Below are 20,408 nucleotides of genomic sequence, written 5' to 3'. Positions count from 1 at the left end.
ACTTTTTTTTTTTTAGCAGTACAGTGAATTGTGTACCTGAGTAACCCTCCTGATGAAAACTTTAAAACATTGCATAAAAGGGTATTTAAAAATTGATTTTTATGGTGTTGCTGAGCTGCTATGAAAGCAAGTGAGCGAAGTCATTCAGTTGTGTTTGACTCTTTGCAACCCCATGGACTGTAGCCTACCAGGCTCCTCCATCCATAGGATTTTCCAGGCAAGGGTACTGGAGTGGGTTGCCATTTCCTTCTCCAGGGGATCTTCCCAATCCAGGGATCGAACCCGGGTCTTCCACGTTGCAGACAGACACTTTACCACCTAAGCCACCAGGGAAACCAGGAATATGCCAAGCCCCCAAGTGAAGTGAAACCAGGAACTGTGGAGAGGGGAAAGTAAATGCCCAAATTGTCCTTAACCCTCAGAATGCCTGTCAAACCCTGGGGACCGTAATGTCCTCCTTTCCTATCTGGAAAAGATATATGGGAGACAGGAAGTGACGCCAAGGGCCCTCCCAGATGGAATTCTAATAGGCAACACTGCACTGCAGACAGAATCTTTACCGTCTGAGCCACCATGGAAGCCTCTATGCTGTTGTTGTTCAGTCGCCCAGTCATGTCTGACTCTTTGTGACCCCATGGACTGTAGCACACCAGGCCTCCCTGTCCCTCACCATCTCCCGGAGTTTGCCCAAGTTAATATTCCTTGCATCAGTGATGCTGTCCAGCCATCTCATCCTCTGATGCCCTCTTCTCCTTCTGCCCGCAATCATTCCCAACATCAGGGACTTTTCCAATGAGTCGTCTGTTCACATCAGATGACCAAAATACTGGTGCTTCAGCTTCAGCATCAGTCCTTCCAGTAAATATGCAGTGTTGATCTCCCTTAAGATTCACTGGTTTGATCTCCTTGCTGTCCAAGGGACTTCCAGGAGTCTGCTAGAGGAGACTCCCGAAATATAATACAGTTCAAAGGCATCATTTTTTTGGCATTCTGCTTTCTTTACGGTCCAGCTCTCACAACCGTACATGACCATTGGGAAGACCATAGCCTTGACTATATGGAAACCCCTATAGGAAATCCCAAAGGATTATAATTACAATGCAAGCGTCAATGCAAAGTAAACCCTGACACTCAGAAGAGAGGAGATATGTAAGTTTCTGATATCAACTCTGGCCCAGGGAAGAGGAGAAAATAAAAATTCTCCTTTAGAAATTCATAATTTACAAATCAGTTTTCTTATAAAATTGTAAGTCAAATCACATAACTTTTATAATCCTAAAACACTCAAGTGGAGAATTTAATTTAAAGGGGTGTGGGCTGATGGTACCAGCACATTATTGACAGAAATAAATGCATATAGTCTATGAAGGAACTAAATTTCAACACAGGCCTCAATTCTCACAAATTTCTAGGCAATTTGGGCAGCTCAGGGTAAAAAAAAAAAAAAAAAAGTTGCCAAACACATGAGGTAACAAGGCACCATAATGGAAAACAAGTAGAACTGAGATGTGGTGGAAACAGATCTTCAAAGATATTGGAAGTACCAGACACACAATATAAAATAAACTTGTTTACTGTATTCAAAGAGATAAAAAAGAAACTTGATACTGTGTGAGAACTAGTATATTTGAAGAAAGAATCAACTTTCAACTTTCTAGAAATGTAAAAATATGTTAATTGAAATAAAAATTCAGTAGATAATAGGTTAGAATTGCTGTTGTTGCCGCTCAGTCACAGTCCTGTCTGACTCTTTACGACCCATGGACTGCAGCTCGCCAGGTTTCCTTGTCCTTCACCATCTCCCAGAGTTTGCTCAAACTCATGTCCACTGAGTCAGGGATACCATCTAACCATCTCATCATCCTCTGTTGTCCCCATCTCCTTCCTTCTATCTTTCTAAGCATCAGGGTCTTTTCCAATGAGTCGGCTCCTCGAATCAGGTGGCCAAAGTATTGGAGCTTCAGTTTCAGCATCAGTCCTTCTAATGAATATTCAGGATTGATTTCCTTTAGGACTGACTGGTTTGATCTCCTTGCAGTCCAAGGGACTCTCAAGAGTCTTCTCCAACGCCAGAGTTCAAAAATATCAATTATTCAACATTCAGCCTTCTTTATGGTCCAACTCTCACATCCATACATGACTACTGGAAAAACCAGAGCTTTGACTGGACAGACCTTTGTCAGCAAAGTAATATCTCTGCTTTTTAATATGCTGTCTAGGTTTGTCATAACTTTTCTTCCAAGGAGCAAGCATCTTTTAATTTCTTGGCTGCAGTCACCATCTGCTCTGATTTTGAAGCCCCCAAAATAAAGTCTGTAATTGTTTCCCCATCTATTTGCCATGAAGTGATGGGACCAGATGACCTTCTTAGTTGTTTGAATATTGAGTTTTAAGCCAGCTTTTTCACTCTCCTCTTTCACCTTCATCAAGAGGCTCTTTAGTTCTTCTTCAATTTCTGCCATAAGGGTGATATCATCTGCTTATCTGAGGTTATTGATATTTCTCCCAACAATCCTGATTCCAGCTTGTGCTTCATCCAGCCTAGCATTTTGCACGATGTACTCTGCATATAAGTTAAATAAGCAGGGTGACAATACACAACCGTGACGTACTCTTTTCCCAATTTTGAACCAGTCCCTTGTTCCATGTCCAGTTCTAACTGTTGCTTCTTGACCTGCATACAGGTTTCCAGGAGGCAGATAAGGCAGTCCGGTATTCCCATCTTGAAGAATTTTCCAGTTTGTTGTGATAATCAAAGGCTTTAGCATAGTCAGTGAAGCAGAAGTAGATGTTTTTCTGGAGTTCTCATGCTTTTTCGATAATCCAACATATGTTGGCAATTTGATCTCTGGTTCCTCTGCCTTTTCTAAATCCATCTTCAACATCTGGAAGTTCTCAGTTCAAGTACTGTTGAAGCCTGGCTTGGAGAATTTTGAGCATGACCTTGCTAGCATGTGAAATGAGTGCAATTGTGTGGTAGTTCAAACATTCTTTGGCATTTCCTTTCTTTGGGATTAGAATGAAAATTGATTTTTTCCAGTCCTGTAGCCACTGCTGAGTTTTGCATAGTTACTGGCATACTGAGTGCAGCACTTTCACAGCATCATCCTTTAGGATTTTAAATAGCTCAGCTGGAATTTGATCACCTCCACTAGCTTTTTTCATAGTGATGCTTCCTAAAGGCCGCTTGACTTCGCACTCCAAGATGTCTGGCTCTATCTTAGAATTGCTGCGATAACCATTACAAGAGTCTACAACCTCCAAAGAAATAGAGGCGAGGGTTAGGGAGATCAATCAAAAAAAACAATGTTTAAAAAAAAACAACACAGAGGGGGAAAGTACAACAAATATAGTGCATATTACAAGATGAGAGAAATAAATAAAAATATATCAATCTCAGTGAATGAGCTAAACTCTCCAAATCAAAGTTAAAGGATATCACACCAAATAAAAGAACAAAAGCCAGCATTGTTCTATTTACAAAAGACAGATCTAAAACATATGAACACAGACTGACAAAGTTTGGAAAAAGGAATACTAGGCAAAAAATAAATAGGAAAAAATAACTATAATAAGATGAAAACCAACACTAGAGATAAAGAGGGTCACTACAGGATGATAAAGTTCAGTTCACCACAGAGAGAAAGCACATTTATAAGTTGGTATGATCTAATAATACAGCCTCAAAGTACTACAGGGAGAAATGGACAAATCCATCATCTCACAGTGGAATATTTTAACACAAATTGTGAAATTTGTAATAGTAATTGATAGGTCAAATAAACAAAAATTCAGTAAGGACATGGAGATTTAAATGATACAATTAATAAGCTCTATATGTTCCAGTCATCTCTATGTCCCCACTGTCTAGCCCTATTTCACTGTTTTAATTGCCGTAGAATTAAATAAACCATCTCTTAAGCTCATGCTTGTCACACAGAAAGTGCTTACTAGATGTTAGTGATAGCAGCAGCTTATTGTGTAACTTTGGTCAAGCCATTCAACCTGTGAGCCTCAGCTACCACTTCAAAAAGTGGCCATAATAATAAATTATTTTCCCAAGTTTCTTTTGCAAACGGAATGAGCATAATGTTCATGAAATATGGAGGAAAACATAAATGAAGGAATCATTGCTCTCACCAGTTAACTGGTATTACAAAGCACCAAGTGTCAAGATAAATAATATCAGGGCACTCACCAGGTAGAGCAGCAGTGCTAAGGATGTCCAAAGGGTGCCCAGTTATGCTAAGCAGTGGTGTGGACCCTTGGGCTATTGGAGCTGGGAGCAAGGCTGGCAGATGGAGGCCAATCAGGAAAGCTTCTAAAAGGGCAAAGGCTGCCCTCTGGTGGATATTGTGGTTCAGTCACTCAGTCCTTGAAAGCTGGTGTCCACCACAAACCACCCGGAGCCCTCAAATTCACTGCCCTGTACACTTCAAGGAGCAGCTCCTTCAGGAATCCTCTGGCCCTCTTCCTGAGGGAATTCAGTAAGGAATGTTAGTGGGAAGAGCCACAGCTCCCACCACTGCAGCCTCTCTGGTGATCTCCCACCCTCTACCCATGCCACATTCCCCTCAAGCCTCCGCGACCATGCTGTGGCTCAGTTGGTGGCATAATCCAGACCCTCAGGATGCCTGAGCCCCTGGTCACCGTGCTCTTCTCAAGTCAGGGTTATTACTGTTGTTGTTATTACTGTTGTTGTTCAGCTGTTCAGTCGTGTCCAACTCTTTGCGACCCCATGGACTGCAGCATGCAGTTTCCCTGTCCTTCACCATCTCCCAGAGTTTGCTCAAACTCATATCCATTGAGTTGGTGATGCCATCCAACCATCTCATCCTCTGTCACCCGCTTCCCCTCCTGCTCTCAATCTTTCCCAGCATCAGGGTCTTTTCCAATGAGTCAGCTCTTCAAATCTGGTGGCCAAAGTATTGGAGCTTTAGCATCAGTCCGTCCAATGAATATTCAGGGACCTTACCCAGCCATTTACGGTTGTAGCTGGGCTGGGGACTACCAAGAAGCAGCCAAGTAACTGTGGATCATCTGGGATCCACATTTACTCCTCTATGCCCCCATGGAGCAGCCTATTCGCAATCAGGTTGAACACTCCTGCCAGGATAGTAAGCTGGCTTCTTGACTTCTGGCCCCTGGATACAAGGAGTCCAAAGCACCCAGAAAAACAGACATAGGTTAGCATTCAGTGTAACTTTTTTGGGCAAAAGTGTGCCCCTTTTGAGAACCAGGACCTTAAACCTGCAGAGTGGCCAAGCTGGTAAGCAGGAGGTCTCCAGGGGATTATCAGAGTAAGGGAAAGTGGAGTCACTCATGCTTCAGCCCCGCAGTTCCTGTATGCCTGTATTCTTCCTTATGGGGACACAGCACCATGAAGGTCTTTGATTCAACCCATGCTTTGGCGCCCCTGGAGAAGAAAATGGTAATCCACTCCAGGATTCGTGCCTGGAAAATTCCAAAGACAGAGGAACCTGGCGGGCTACAGTCCATGGGGTTGCAAAGAGTCGGCCACGACTAAGCACATCAGCACATGATTTGGAGCAAGTACTGCCCGTCAGAGTTCCACTTGAGCTAGAACTACGTTATACCCTCACCTCTCTCAATCACTAGATGTGGGCCACCCCCCAGGAGATTGTGACCTTGGGGAGGGGGACTCCCAGCAGCTGAGACAGACCTGAAGGAGGTGACAGCCACAGGCCTAGGAGGTGACAGCCACAGGCGTCAACTAACTGCGACTAACTGGTGAGGGGAGTGAGCCCTTCCCCAAGGGCGCATTGTGAGTAAAGGACTCAGATTATCCACATGTCCCTTCCCCCTGCCCCACCAACCCACACACCTTTTTCCTTAAATTTGCTGTCCCCACGTTCCCAAGATGACAGACTAGTTCTAAGAATCACATCCAGAGAAGCAAAGGTGCCTTTTCCTCCAGTGTCTCATTGAGAGTGAGGAAGCCCTTCCGAGGACTTCCCCTCTTGTGTCACTGACCAGAAGGAAACTGCATGGTTCTGGAAGGGCTTCTAGGGCCTAAAATTCATATCACTCTGGTCCCAAGGCCCATCCTCTCAAGAAACTCTCTGGTCCCCTTCACAGTCCCTCCAGGGGCTCTTCAAAATTCATTCATGAAATGAATGTATTGAGCACCCACTGGGCACTGCTACTGTTCCAGGTGTTTGGGATATATCAGTGAACCAAACAGAGACTCCTGCCTTCACTGAACTTACATTCGAGTGTGTGTGTGTGTGTGTGTGTGTGTGTGTGTGGCAGGGGGCGGGGGGGGTGGATATTTATGAGCATAAACAAGTAAATTATTCAGTATGTTAGAATATGGTAAGTTTTTTAAAAAGTCAAGAGGAAGCAATGAAAAAGTGCTGTGCTGTGTTCATTCTTAAGCTGTGTCCAACTCTTGCAACCCTGTGGACTGTAGCTCACCAGGCTCCTCTGTCCATGAGATTTTCCAGGCAAGAATACTGGAGTGGATTGTCATTTTCTCCTCCAGGGGATCTTCCCCACTCAAGGATCAAACCCAAGCCTCCTGCATTGGCAGGTGGATTTTTTACCACTGAGCTGCCTGGGAAGTCCCAAAGGAAAGTAGAGCAGAGTAAAAATGATTGATATGTACACCCTACTATATGTAAAACAAATAACCAACAAGGACCTACTGTATGGGCTTCCCTGGTGGCTCAGAGGGTTAAGCATCTGCCTGCAATACGGGAGACCTGGGCTTGATCCCGGGGTCCGGAAGATCCCCTGGAGAAGGAAATGGCAACCCACCCCAGTACTCTTGCCTGAAAATATTCCATGGATGGAGGAGCCTGGTGGCTACAGTCCATGGGATCTCAAAGAGTTGCACACGACTGAGCGACTTCACTTCTCACCTACTGTATAGCACAGGGAACTCAATACTCTGTCATGACCTATGTAGGAAAAGAATCTAAAAAAGAGTGGATATGTGTATAGCAGATTCACTTTGCTGTACAGCAGAAACTAACATACCATTGTAAATCAACTATACTCAAACAAAAATTAATTTTCAAAAGAGGATTGGGAATGCTGCAGAAAGGGGCTGACTGACTTAGTAAACTTAGTAAACTTAGTAAAGGTCATGGGAGGTCTCACTGGGTGAGATATCAATAAAGTCCTAAAGGAAGTGAAAGAGGCATCAAAGTGGAGACCTAGAGAAAGGGCATTCCAGGCAGAGGGTCAAAGGCCCTGAGGTGGATGTAGTCAGTGTGTTCAAGGAACAGGCCAGAGGCCAAAAGTACCTTGGGCAAACTGAGCGAGAGGGAGAAGAGTAGAACATCGGGTCAGAGAGCCAGCAGGGCCAGGCCATGGAAAGCCTTGCAAGTCAGTGAGGACTCTGGCTTTCTCTCGAGTGAAATGAGGAGACTTTTTTCTGGGACTTGAGCAGATAAAGTGACAGGATTGACTTAGGTTTTTAAAGGACTGATCAAGCTGTTATGCTGAGAACAAACTATTAGGGATGAGGTTAGAAGAAGGGGGAGAAGGCAATGGCACCCCACTCCAGTACTCTTGCCTGGAAAATCCCATGGATGGAGGAGCCTGGTAGGCTACAGTCCATGGGGTCGCTAAGAGTCGGACACAACTGAGCAACTTCACTTTCACTTTTCACTTTCATGCATTGGAGAAGGAAATGGCAACCCACTCCAGTGTTCTTGCCTGGAGAATCCCAGGGACGGGGGAGCCTGGTGGGCTGCCATCTATGGGGTCGCACAGAGTCGGACATGACTGAAGTGAGTTAGCAGTAGAAGGGAGACTTAGGGACTTCCCTGGTGGTCTAGTGGTTAAGACTTTGCCTTCCAAGGCAGGAGGTGTGGGTTCGATCCCTAGTTGGGAAGCTAAGATCCCACATACCTCTCAGCCAAAAAATCAGAACTTAAGATGGCAGCGTATTCAATAAAGGTTTTTTAAATGGTCCACATTAAAAAAAAAAAAAAAACACTTTTAAAAAAGAAGAAAAAAAAGGGAGACTTACAGACTATTGCAATAATCCAACTAAGAGATGGTGATAGCATGGACCAGGGTAGTCAGAGTGGAGGAAGATAGAAGTGATCAAATCTGGAGAGTTTCCATGGGGGTCCAGTGGCTAGGACTCCACGCTCCCAACGCAGGTGGCCCAGGTTCAATCCCTGGTCAGGGAACTAGACCCCACAATGTCGCAACTAAGACCCAGCATAGTCAAATATATAATTTAAAAAAAAAACAAGATAAAATCTCATGTCTTCTGAAGATGGAGCCAGCAGATGCTGCTGATAAATGAAACATGGAATGTCAGAGAGAGACAGAGAGATGTCCAAAATTACTCCAAGGTTTTGGCCTGAGCAATTAATTGGAAGGACATAGGGATAGAGAGGGATCGACTGAGAAAGGCAGTAGTGAGAAAGATATGGGGGAACAGGAGATAGATCAGTAGTTTAGTTTTGCACGAGTTGATTCTTGGGTTACCAGATATTAGCATCCATTCAAAGTCCAGTAATCCCTAAAAGGTCTGGCTTTTCCCGTCCCCCTTTCTTGGAGGAAGATTCCCAGCATACATTTGTGGCAGTACCACGAAGTCCTCCCTGAAGGGACCTGGCCTCCTAGGACTTCAGGTCTGTGAACTGGCTTAGACGCGGAAATTAGCTGACAGGTTGAGATGCTCCATTGTGACAATTTAAGTTAGGCTTCTGGCCATAAGACATAGCTTTGTTGTCATTGTTGTTTTCCTGTTATGTAACTCTATCATATTTATTAAGTTGCTTATCTGTTTCATTCCTAGAGACACTCTGATCAAAGATTGCTACAAGCCAAAAGATTCTAATTATCACTTCATCCTGCCACAGGAAACAGTTCAGCCACTTTTCCGGTGTTCCTCTAGGATCCTGTCATCTCCAGTGAAGTCAGGGAGCCCATTTCAGGGGCACCTCTTTCAATATCCAAACCACAGAGGACATCCACCCCAACACTTTTCAAGGTTACTGATGCTGCTGTCTCTCATGCTTATCTCAACACCTCGGTGAAAAACTACCCTCTGAGTGCCCTTGGGAATGTCCTTGGTGGGAATAAGGAATATGTGCAATTTCATGTGCTAAATCTTCTCCAACCTTCCTATCTTTTCTTTTTCCTATCTTTTTAATGTATATATATTTTTATTTGCTTACTTGACTGTGCTGGAGTTGTATCACACCAGATCTTGGCTCTTTATTTCAGCATACAGGATCTCTCCTTTTCAGTTGGGTCATGTGGGATCTAATTCTCCCACTGGGGAGGGAATCCAGGCCCTCTGAGTTGGGAGCACGGAGTCTTAGCCACTGGACCACCAGGAACGTCCCAACATTCCTATCTTTTTAGACATCAGACACATTCACCAGGTATATGCTGATATCTCAGCCTCACTGAATACAGGTCACGTTGAGTACTAGGTTCAGTCAACTGAATAAGCCAACTATGAGAGCTACTTTCAGCTGCAAGAGATAACATGTTAAATCTAAAATCTCCAGCAAGGGCACTCAGAGCAGCAAAGTCAGCCTGAACTAATGCTGCAGTCTTTCTTCCCTGACTCCACCCCAGCTCTACTCAGTTAGATTCTCCAAGGGTGGAGACCTGGTGTCGGTCTTGTTAACAAGCACCCCAGGGAGTTCCCTAGTGGTCCAGTGGTTAGAACTAGGCGCCTTCACTGCCAAGGGCCAAGGGTTCAATCCCTGATTGGGGAACTAAGATCCCCCAAGCTGCTCAACATGGTCAAAACACACACACACACACACACACACACACACACACACACAAGAATTTCAGGTAAACTTCATGGACCAAACTAGAATCCACCCTAGGAATAGTTTTGGGGAACCAATGGTCTAATCTATTTTCCTCCTTTTAACACATCAGAACCTAAGGCCAGAGAGAGGAAGTGACTTGCTCCGGACCAAAAGTGAGTTCATGTCCAAGTCAAGACCATAACTCCGGCCTCCTGACTCTTTATGGGAATTTCTGCTGCTCTTCTAGGCCAGTTTTACCACAAACCTGGAGGGATCTGGTCAGCACACCTGAGAAGTTAGGGTGGAGATGGGTCAGAATGGTGGGCAAACCAAGGCTGCACATTTTCAACGCTACAGGCACCGTGAGGAAGGGACCTAGTTTGGGAGAGAATGATGGGTTTCCTTCTGGTTGATTTTATTTGTAAGTGACTGAAAAATCAACCCCACCAAAAATAAATAAATAAATAAATGTACTGGCTTACACAGTGTAAAGCCCATATGTAGGTTTGCTTTAGACATGACAAGATACGGAGGCTCCGCTCATCAAGGTTGGTTTTCACTATCTCTGAGCTCTGTTGACTCTGTCCTCGGGCAGACTGTCCTCTCAGGGATCTGTCTGCCCAGGTTTGTGCATAGCAGAGAAGAGAGGGAAGCTTTGTTTCGGCCACTGAAGCAAAAGTCCTTCAGCCATAATCAAATTAAATGAAGTGCTGTAAGCCAGAGGGATGTGATAGATTTTTTGACCCAGACCTAGGTCAAGGGCCCCTCTGAGTCATGGTACCCCACTCTAGAAGCACAAGGACTGAGAATGGGAGAAAAAGTGGCCAAGATCAGGGCAAGAGTGCCAGGAGAAAGATGAGTAACTGCTGAAAGGCAAAAAGTACAGATGTTCCCAGGCCTAGGAACGATGGGGAACCTGACAATGGCCATGGAGAAGGCAACAGTTACAATCCAGTGGTGATATTAAGGTGTTGGATATAATGCTATGATGATGTGAGAGGTGGTATTTATAATGTCCACCTCTTGGGATGTCTGCCCAGCCTTCAAACTCCACCTTCTTTGGGAATTGCCCTCCTAACATATAAAAGGGTAGGTCCTAGACTTCCCTGGTGGTCCAGTGGTTAAGAATCTGCCTGCCAATGTAGGGGACACAGGTATGATCCCTGGATCAAGAGGATCCTACATTTTGTGGAGCGACTAAGCTCATGTGTCACAATTACTGAGCCTGTGCGCTAGAAACTGGGAGCCGCAACTTCTGAGCCCATGTGCTGCAACTACTGAAGCTCACACATGTAAAGCCTGTGCTCAGCAACAGGAGAAGCCATTGCACTGAAAAACACACACGGCAACAGAGAGTAAGCCCTCACCGCAACTAGAGAAAGCCTGCTCAGCAACGGAGACCCAGCACAGCCAAAACTAAACTAATACACATTTTTAAATAAAAATAAATAAATAAAAGTGTATGTTAACATCAGGGCTTCCCCAGTGGCTCAGCGGTAAAGAATCTGCCTACAATGAGGGAGCCACAGGAGATGTGGGTTTGATCCCTGGGGTCGGGAAGATCCCCTGGAGGAGGGCATGGGTACCCACTCCTGTATTCTTGCCTGGAAAATCCCATGGACAGAGGAGACTGGCGGGCTACACAGTCCATAGCGTTGCAAAGAGTCGGACAGAACTGAAGTGACTTAGCGTGGCTCAGAATGTTAATATCAAGTATGTTCACTGTGATACAGGACCTCCATGACCATAGCTCAGTGCCACTGTTACAAGTGGTCAGAGATGCTCCTGCCCATTAGGGGGTCCTTGATATCAAAAGTACCCCAAAAGTCATTTATTAAGGACCACATGGGCATCTGCCACTTGGGACCCAGTGCTCTGTGCTGCACAGAGTAAGGCATAACCCTCAACATCTGCTCAGACCTAACTGCACTTGGCCCCAGGGAAATAAACGCTCTTCTCCACATCTCCTGCCTCTCCTCCAAACAAAAGACGGTTGCATCCCAGTGCCGGTAGGTTTGCACTGCTGCTGAAATTGCTGACAGCCACTGCTTGGAGTGTGGGGGAAGACTGGCGAAAGCCCGTAGGTAAGAGAAAATACAAATTAATTAGCTTGTCAAATCCTTCCTCTGAGAGCACATTAATGCACAGATTCGTGCGTAAGGGGGTATTGTTTCCGAGCAAGGGCTCAGCATCCATTTTCTTGCTTCACTTCGTGTTCCAGCGGGTAGCATGGTGTCTGCAATAGTAGCATATGATGGCTGAGGAACATTCTGCAATGTTAAACAATACATTCAGCACTTAAATTTGTAAACGCAGGCAAGACATTACATGCAAGAAGCCTGGTGCCAATTCTATACTGTTATGAATCTAGACATTGCTGTATGAGATGGTAACAATTGTGATGTGAGAGACAGGGATTTATATAATGCCATTACAATAGATTGTAATATGTTCTATGCTAATGGTAATTTATTATATACACACCATTTAAATGCACATGTTATGTAACATTTATAGCTCATCTGTAAATTTAAGTACTGTTTTAAGAATTTAATTTTTTAAAAAAAGAATTTTTTTTCAATTCTAATTACTACTACCTCCGCACATCAAAGTTTCCCCAAATTGAAATTTTAAAAAACCAAAAAAAAAAAAGACTGAAATTAAAAAAAAAAAAGACTGTCTAATTAGGCATTACTATCAGTAGAATACAATTATATGAAATTTTTATTATTTAATTAAATTGATCATTTAATTGTGTTGATCATTGAGCAACACAATTGATCATTTTGCTGAAATCAAAGCAAGAAAAATAGGTTTTATGGAATGAAGATATAATAATATATGAATTATTGTATCTTTGTTTTTTCACTCATCTAATATTGCTGCCCCTTTAACAAACCACCTGTACATCCTTAATGATAATTAGATACAGTCATCTTTGGTACTTTGCTGGGGTTCTCTGTATAAAAAAAGCAAAACACAACAAAACATTTTTCAGAGTGTCTTTATGAAGGTGTAATTGTCGAAGTAGGAGGATAGATCTGTCATTGCTTTCTGGGAGAAGCCCCTGATTCCCTTCCACATGTTCCTCTATTTCCCTTAGTGGAGACTGGATGCTTTTTGTTCCTGGTGCTCAGTCTAAAGGTGAAAACAGTGGTGGAAGGTGGAATGCTGGAGATGGGGGTAAGGATGATGACCAAGGAGTAGGAGGTGAATAAGGCTGGAGCAGCATGCAGTCGGGGCCTCCCTCCTTCCAGTCCTGGCTCAGGGTCCTGAAGATGAAGTCCTGTCCAACCAACAAATAAACGAAGTAAGCGGACAAGCGAGCAGGGAGGGCCGACTTGCCCAACCCGAGAGGTAGAGTCGAGGCAGGCAGGGCGGCTCAGCCGGTCAGAGCCGGCTCCGGAGTCCCAACTCGACCCTCTGCAAGCCGCGTGACGCTAGGTGAGCCGCTCGGCCCCCTCTCTGCCTCGGCTTCGTCACTGACTTCACGCAGGGTTTTTTAAGGAGTAGGTGAGGTACCACTGAGAGTCAGACCTGGAGCCGAGAGCTTAGAACAGAGCAATGGCTCAGTTTGGCTTTTGTTCTTCCAACTCTAGGTTGTCAGTTCCTGACAGCAGATATCCGATTTGCTTCCCGTGGTTCATTGGCGACTTGTAGGTGCTCCGGGGGAAAAACGTTTAAGGACACCTCCCTCAGAGGGAGGGGGCGCAGGCGCCGGGCTATTGTTGCGGCCGAGATTCTTTCCGAAACGGAAAGCCCTGAATTAGGGGACCGCGGCTCTAATCTCTGTGGGGCTCGCCCGCTGCCGGCGGAGGCGGGGCGGGGGCGGGGGCGGGGGATAGGGGGGCCCCTTCTGGGGGTGCTGGGGTGTCACAGACGCCAGCCTGAGCCCCGCCCTCTCTCCCTGAACCCTCCACATTTGATCGAACCCCGTGCCCTGCTCTGAGCCCCCCACCTCTTCTTTGACCGCCCCCCCCTTCTCTCACTGAGCCTGCCTTTGATCCGTGTCACCATCGTCTCACAACCTCTCGCATCCCATCCCCAACAGAAATCCCCTCCAGACCCCAAATCGATACCCTTCCTCTTTGAAAGCTTCCCACCTCACTCCAGGGGCAGAGCAAATGCTGCACCCCCTCCCATGGCCCCTGCTTTGTTCATCTTCTGTTACATCAGGCTGCTCTGCCCAGAAGCTGTGATCAGTCCTTCACACCTCTGTTCACAGCCCACCCCACCCCCCTGCAGCAGGCGGAGCTCCCGGAAAGCAAAAGCCAGGTCTGACCCATCTGCAGACCCCTGAGCAGAGGGCAGTGTTCAAAACGACTTGTTGAAAGTGGCTGAGAGTGAGGCTAGGGGATTAGGGGGAAAAAAAGAGAGAGATTTGGGCCAGAGGTGTCAGTTAGGTGTTGGAGGACAAGACCCAAGAGGTCAAGACTCCTGCCATTTACCAGCACCTGAGGCCCCAGTGCTTTTCTCAGGCACCACTTCTTCATGCCACACTGAAAGCTGGGGTTTTTTTCCCATTTACACAGAAAGGAACTCAGAGAGGTTAAGTTCTTACTTCAGGCAACACAGCCAGTGAGGGATGGGCCAGGTTTAGAATCAAAGGCACGGACACACATTTCTGCCCTGGGACAGTGTGGATCTGGGGCTTAAAGTGGACCTGAAGGGTCTCCTGATTCCCAACACTCGCTGGAGCTGTGCCCCCACCCTCCCACCACCCTCTCCCTGAAGGAGCCAGTTCTGACTCAGGCCCATTCCCATCTATCCTCATCCTCGGGGTGATCCGGGAAGGAGCTCAGAGTCAGGAAGGAAACGTCCCTCAGATTTGGCCTCCCCCTCAACCAAGGCCCTGGCTCTGGGGCCGGAAGGAATCACTTTAGGGCTCTCCCAGGGGACCCACGACCAGAAAGAGAGGCGATCCGGTTCAAGTCAAGTGTGGCCAAGACACAGGCAGGGCAGGCAGCTGGAGCCCCACCTCATGATGTCCACACCCCACCTCTTAGAGGGCTGACTCTTTCAAGGGCTCTCTCACTCACAAACCCAATCCTATCTGACCTTGACATCATGACTTTGCTCTCCAGGATCCTGACCTCCTGGGATAGACTACTGTCTCCTCTCAGGCTGGGAGCTCCTGAGAGCAGGCTCTTTGACCAAGCCCCGTCCAGACCCATGGGGGCAGGGCTGTGTCTCCCCTCTAAGACTGGGGGCTCCCAGGGCTGGGACTGTGTCTCCCCAACTCTTGACCACTCCTGAGGGGAGGTGGGCTCACTTCCACTCACCCTCGTCAGATCGGGGGCCACTCCAGGGCAGCGACCTGCATTGACTCTGAAGGCCCCTCTTTCCGTAACCCGGTGTCTGTCCAGGGCTGAGAAGGAGGCCCCTTGCCTGCCCTTCTTCCCAACCAGGATGCTCCTTTAAGACCAAAAGGATGGGGGTTGTGTAAGAGTCAGACACAACAGCCCCATCCTCCCCCTCCTTCACAGGCCAGGTTTCCTGCCATTGACAGCATCCCAGCTGGGCTCTGCCCGGCCTCATGCTTAACCCCTTCAAGGCCAGATCTCAGGGCTACTGGGCACCCCAACCTTCATCCATAAAACCAGGAGAATGAAAGTCCCTACTTCATTGGGTGGTTTTGAGGATTAAATGTGTTAATCATTGTGTGAAGTACTTAGAACAGTGCTTAGCATATATCAGTCTCTTAATACATATTAACTAGTATTCCTCATTGTGTGAACTTGATAAATCATTTCACCTGAGTCTCATTCTCTTCAGCAGTCCAATGGAGAACATAATAAACCTACTTCTGAAACGTAGTCCTGGGGATGAATTCTGATCATGTACATTAGAACATTTTGTAGAGTGCTGTAACAACACAATATGGATGGACAAAAAAAAAAAATACTCCCTTTAACTAGGTAATAAAATTCGTTACCAGGAGATGGGCCTTGTAGTTTTCAGACTTATTACCTTACTTGCCAGGTTGAGGGTGCAGTGGAAAGAGTGGATTTGGGGTTGGAATTAGGTACCCCCAATCCTGTTTCCTTGCCTATCAAGTACGGTGGTCACCCCTGCTGGGTCTGCTGTTTAGGGTCTTTGTGGGGGACAAAGGAGATCAGAGAACAAAGGTATGAACATGCTTTGCAAACATTAAAAAGTGCTAGAAGGGAGGGAAAGAGATTTGTGAAGAGTCGGGAGGGGTGCGGGGACCCCTTGGCAGGGGCATTAGTCTTGGGGCTCTGGGTGCTGCAGAGTTTGCCCAGTGGGGAGAGAGTAGAAGGTGCACTCCTGGAACCAGCATTGTGGGGACAGGACTCCCCCTTGAGAAGTGAGGTGTCAAATAAGAAACTAGGCCAGCTCTAGAAGTCCCCGATGGGGGCAAAGAAGGAAAGAGGTCCTTTCCCCAGGCTTGGACCCATCCCTTCATTACCCTCTTCCCAGCCAATTCCATTTGCCATCAGAGGATATTGGACAGAGGCCCCTCCAGTAGGCTCCCTTGTGACCTTCCTGCCAAGACTTGTTGGGAGGGGCTCACCCTGCATATCTGCAGCACCCCTCTCCCCACTTTTAGGCTGCAGATTCTTGGCCTCACCCCTAGGGAGAGCAAGCTTGACACCTTTCACACACGCAGGCCAGGGCAGGTCTAAACCTGCTCCAGAGGGAAAAAGCATGGTGTACTAGAACCCTGCCCTGCCTTCCCATCTGAACGAAGAGCATCCGCCAAGGCCCAGCAGAGCAGGCTGACCCCACGTGAATAACTTGTCCCCACCCCAGGCCTCTGGAGGAAGCTTGGGAACCAGAGACCTTGTTTGGGATGCTGGCTGTGCCCCAAGCTTACTGTGCCTCTATGTAAACCACTTAACCTGCCAGGGCCTGTGTGACCATTGGCTAAATAAAGGAGCTGGACGTGGTCCAAGGGTCCTCTCCTGCTCTGAGATGGTGACCAGGAAGGAGTTAACAGAGGCCAGGCTCCAGGTCAGGAAGGCAAGAGTTAATCTTGGGGGTGGAGGCTCTCTTGGCTTTTCCTGTGGAGAGTGAGGTTTGGCTGCCACCAAAGTTACTTCCAGTCCCCGCTGTCCCTCCTGCCTTCAGTCTGGACCTGCCGGGGGACCCTGGCATTCAGCCTCCCCATGCAGAGGTGAGTGCATCCTGAACCTGGAGCTGGGGTGGGAGGGCACCCAGACACCCAAGGGTACGGAGGCTGGCACCAAGCCAGGGAGCACTGTCCCCCAGCCCGCATCTGTGTCCAGAGCCGAAAGCTTGGGCAAAGTTCATCAGTCCACTGACCCCAGCGCTGGGAGAAGGTAGGCAGAGGGACAGAGGGCTCAAGGATGTCTGCCAGGCTTTTAGGGAGGGAATGTCTGCGGTCCAGCACCAAGGAGCTCAGAAGGCCAGGAAGAGGCAGTGGACAGCAAACTATTTTGGTCCCTGTGTTTAGGAACTTTTTATAGTCTCCTGCTCAGGGCTGGGAAGAGGAGGGGGCAGGAGGGTACCCATGAGGTCAGACAAGCACAGATCCCTCCTGGGACCTTAGAATCAGACCTGTTGCCAAGTTGAGTCTTTGGGAGGCAGGAAGGAGGGCACTGCCAGGCTCTCCTTGCTGCCTGGGTTCCCAGTCACCAGCTACCTATGGGCTGACTTACTGGACACTAAGTGGGTGTATGTAAGTGTATGTGTTTATACTCATGCAGGCTGCCCTGGGGGGAGTGGGATTGGTAGAGTTTCTACTCCAAGACCCCTCACCAGGGCTCCCCTCCCCCCATCCCTGGCAAGTTGTGTTTCTTTGTTGCCTCCAGCCCAAGGTCTCCTCAGCCCCTAGAACTGCTGTGTCCCTCTCAGCTGAATGGAGGATGGGAGGAGTAGGGAAACAGAAGTGGGGTGGAGTGTGCTGGGCTGTGTGGGTGGCCCATTCTATTACTGCCAAAGGAACTGTCAGCTCTTGATTTACAATCCCCCTGGGCCCCCTTCCCCAGCAGAAAAGGAAGGTGGAGAAGAAGGGTCATGGGGGTCTCAGGGTGAGGGACCCAGAGGGCAGGTTTCTGGGAGTACAAGTTCCTGGGAAGAATTAGTGGAAGGAACTTTTTAGAGAGGTAAAGGGCCCATCTCTCGCAGAAATCGCTTGGTGTTAAAGCAGCAAGAACAGAAGCAAAACAGAGAGGAAAGTTCCGATAGGCAAGTGAGAGATTCAAACTACAAAGCGAGAGACCTGTGTTCCAGTCCTGGGCCCAAACTCTCAGTGAGACCTGAACTAGCCCCTCCTCTTTGCGCCAGTTTTCTCTTCTGTGAAATGGAAGTGCAGGGGGCAAACAAAGTGATGTTTACAAGTTGGGCATTCTGGAATTCCCTTCGAAGGGGCACAGACTGAGTGGCATATAGCTGGCTGAAGTGACGTGGTGACCATGTCCCTCTCTTTCCCTGATGGCCCTGCTGGGCCTGGGCAGGGCAGTTGGCTGCAATTACCGGAGGCTCCTACCCTGTGGTTATGTCCCTGACCTCTCTGCTTGGGGGCGGGATGGGTGGGTCCTGCTGGAACCAGCGGGTGGCTGGGAAGCCTCCTTGTCTTGGACTCAAAGTTGCTAGGTTGGGAAGAGGTATTTTTTCCGGTTGAGGCTACTTTCGGGAACCAGGCCGGGGAACAGCCCCATTTCCTTTTCCAAGGGTCCGGCTTGCTGATGCCTACTTGGCATGGCCCTGTGGCCAGAATGGGGCACGCTCAAAAGGGCCTAGGTCTCTGGATGGTCAGAAAGCCCCTGCCCATTGTCTCTGAGGGATCAGGGAAGGGATACCTGAGCCTCTGCCCCCTAGGCATGGCACCTGGCTGACTTGCATGGGGGAGGGGTGGCTGGCTGACCTTATTCCCAGGAATGCCTTCAGGAGAGTCATCTCCTACCTCTCCCCCTGACCACTCCTCTTTCCCCAGCAGGTCCCAGGGAGCCCCAGCCAATTGCTCTCAGTTCCTTCACTATCTGCCTGCCTCCAGTGGCTTATGGAGCACTGTCCTGCCCAGTTCTGCTAAAATGCTCCTGGCCTCTCCCTCCACCCCGTCCCGGGGACGGACCCCCAGCGCAGTGGAGAGGCTGGAGGCCGACAAAGCCAAGTATGTCAAGACGCACCAGGTGATCGCGCGACGCCAGGAGCCGGCTCTGCGTGGGGGTCCCGGGCCGCTCACCCCGCACACTTGCAACGAGCTGGGGCCCCCTCCATCGCCCAGAACGCCCAGGCCCGCCCGCCGGGGCAGTGGCAGGCGACTGCCAAGGCCTGATTCCCTCATCTTCTACCGCCAGAAGCGGGACTGTAAGGCTTCGGTGAACAAAGAGAATGCCAAGGGCCAGGGGCTGGTGCGGCGCCTCTTCCTGGGCAGCCCCCGAGACGTCGCCTCGAGCAGCGCAGGCTCATCGGAGCGACCCGCGGCTCCCGGGGGATGGACCGCGCCCCAAGATGCCCCGGAAGCGGCGGGAAAGCGGGCATTGTGCCCCACGTGCTCGCTGCCCCTGTCGGAGAAGGAGCGCTTCTTCAACTACTGCGGCCTGGAGCGCGCGCTCGTGGAGGTGCTGGGAGCCGAGCGCTTCTCTCCGCAGAGCTGGGGCGCCGACGCCAGCCCCCAGCCCGGAACGTCGCCGCCGCCGGGCTCCGGAGACGCCAGCGACTGGACGTCCAGCGAGGGCGGCGCAGATCGCCGGGACGGTGCGGAGGGCGGCGGCTCAGCGGCGGCGGGCTCGGAGCGGGACGGGCGCCCCCAGGTGTCGGTGGTGGAGCGCAACGCGCGCGTCATCCAGTGGCTGTACGGCTGCCAGCGCGCCCGCGGGCCACCGCGCGAGTCCGAGGTGTGACCGCCGCCGCTCGGGGGCCGGCTCTCCTGGAGTTGGCGGTCCGGGGAAGGGCAAGGAGCGGGCGCGGGGCTGGACCCGGGCAAGGGCAGGGGCTCCCTGCCTCACGCGTCGAGTGCTTTGGGGCAAGCCCTTCCCTCTGGATCGCGGCGTCCACGCTTGAACCTTCGGAGCTTGGGACCAAACGGTTCCGAAGGCCCTTCCCAGCGCAGACTGAGGACGGGGAGGTAGCCGGCCTCGCGGCCCCTGTGGAGGCCGGGAGGTGAGTGAAGACTGGGTTGGGAGATCAGAGAACCTGCTGAATAAAGCCAAAACGTTCTTTAACGGACTCGGAAGGTTGGATTACAGGGCAGATGCGCCAGGGTTTTGGAGTGTGGCTTCCAGACTGACTGTGTGACCCTGGGCCAGCACTCCGCCTCTGGGAACCGCAGCGACACCCCCTCGGTTGATCAAAGTATTGAAATGGTCACAAAGCGCTTGGCAAAGTTGAGGAAGTGCTAAGTAAACGAAGCCTCTAGGACCACTACCGAATTAGCATAATACTAACAGTAACACTATTATGATCATCTCTGCCACTGACCGCGCCCCACCACAGGGGTGGGGTCCAAACTATTTTGGGGGATAGAGGTTGAGGGAGGGGTCTGCTCCCAGAAATCTGGGGTTCACTAGTCCCCGAAGGCCCTCATTCCTGGAGCTTTGCCGCCCATTTTGGTTACTCGGTAGGAAGGACTGAAATGTGGTGAATCCAGAATCAGGATAATAAAGGACTTTTCAAACCAGGATTTTGCCAGCCCACAGCCTCACCTCATCACTGCCTTTC

At 49.0% G+C, this 20,408-nt stretch overlaps 1 protein-coding gene and 1 long non-coding RNA gene across 3 annotated transcripts; one reads left to right on the top strand and one right to left on the bottom strand.

Moving 5' to 3' along the window:
* Positions 1–12,749: 12,749 nt before the first annotated feature.
* On the bottom strand, positions 12,750–13,730 carry LOC107131877 (uncharacterized). Its single transcript, XR_009492273.1, has 2 exons — positions 13,299–13,730; positions 12,750–13,047 (listed from the first exon to the last, which is right to left on the bottom strand). It is a non-coding gene; the product is annotated as an uncharacterized lncRNA (long non-coding RNA).
* Positions 13,731–16,574: 2,844 nt separating this feature from the next.
* Positions 16,575–20,370, top strand: FAM110D (family with sequence similarity 110 member D). 2 transcript variants are annotated; one of them, XM_005203279.5, is made up of 2 exons: positions 16,575–16,899; positions 18,682–20,370. In XM_005203279.5, the coding sequence occupies exons 1-2, from the start codon at positions 16,892–16,894 to the stop codon at positions 19,589–19,591; spliced, it is 918 nt and encodes a 305-aa protein (XP_005203336.1). In that variant the 5' UTR covers positions 16,575–16,891; the 3' UTR covers positions 19,592–20,370. The 2 variants fall into 2 exon arrangements, with proteins under 2 accessions (XP_005203336.1, NP_001092673.2); NM_001099203.2 differs by having other exon boundaries at positions 16,814–16,899; positions 18,685–20,370.
* The last annotated feature ends 38 nt before the right edge of the window (positions 20,371–20,408 follow it).

Source organism: Bos taurus, chromosome 2 (assembly GCF_002263795.3).
Source record: "Bos taurus isolate L1 Dominette 01449 registration number 42190680 breed Hereford chromosome 2, ARS-UCD2.0, whole genome shotgun sequence".
Lineage (NCBI taxonomy): Eukaryota > Metazoa > Chordata > Mammalia > Artiodactyla > Bovidae > Bos > Bos taurus.
Note: the sequence above shows the minus strand (reverse complement) of the source record. Positions and strands in the feature narration are given on the sequence as shown.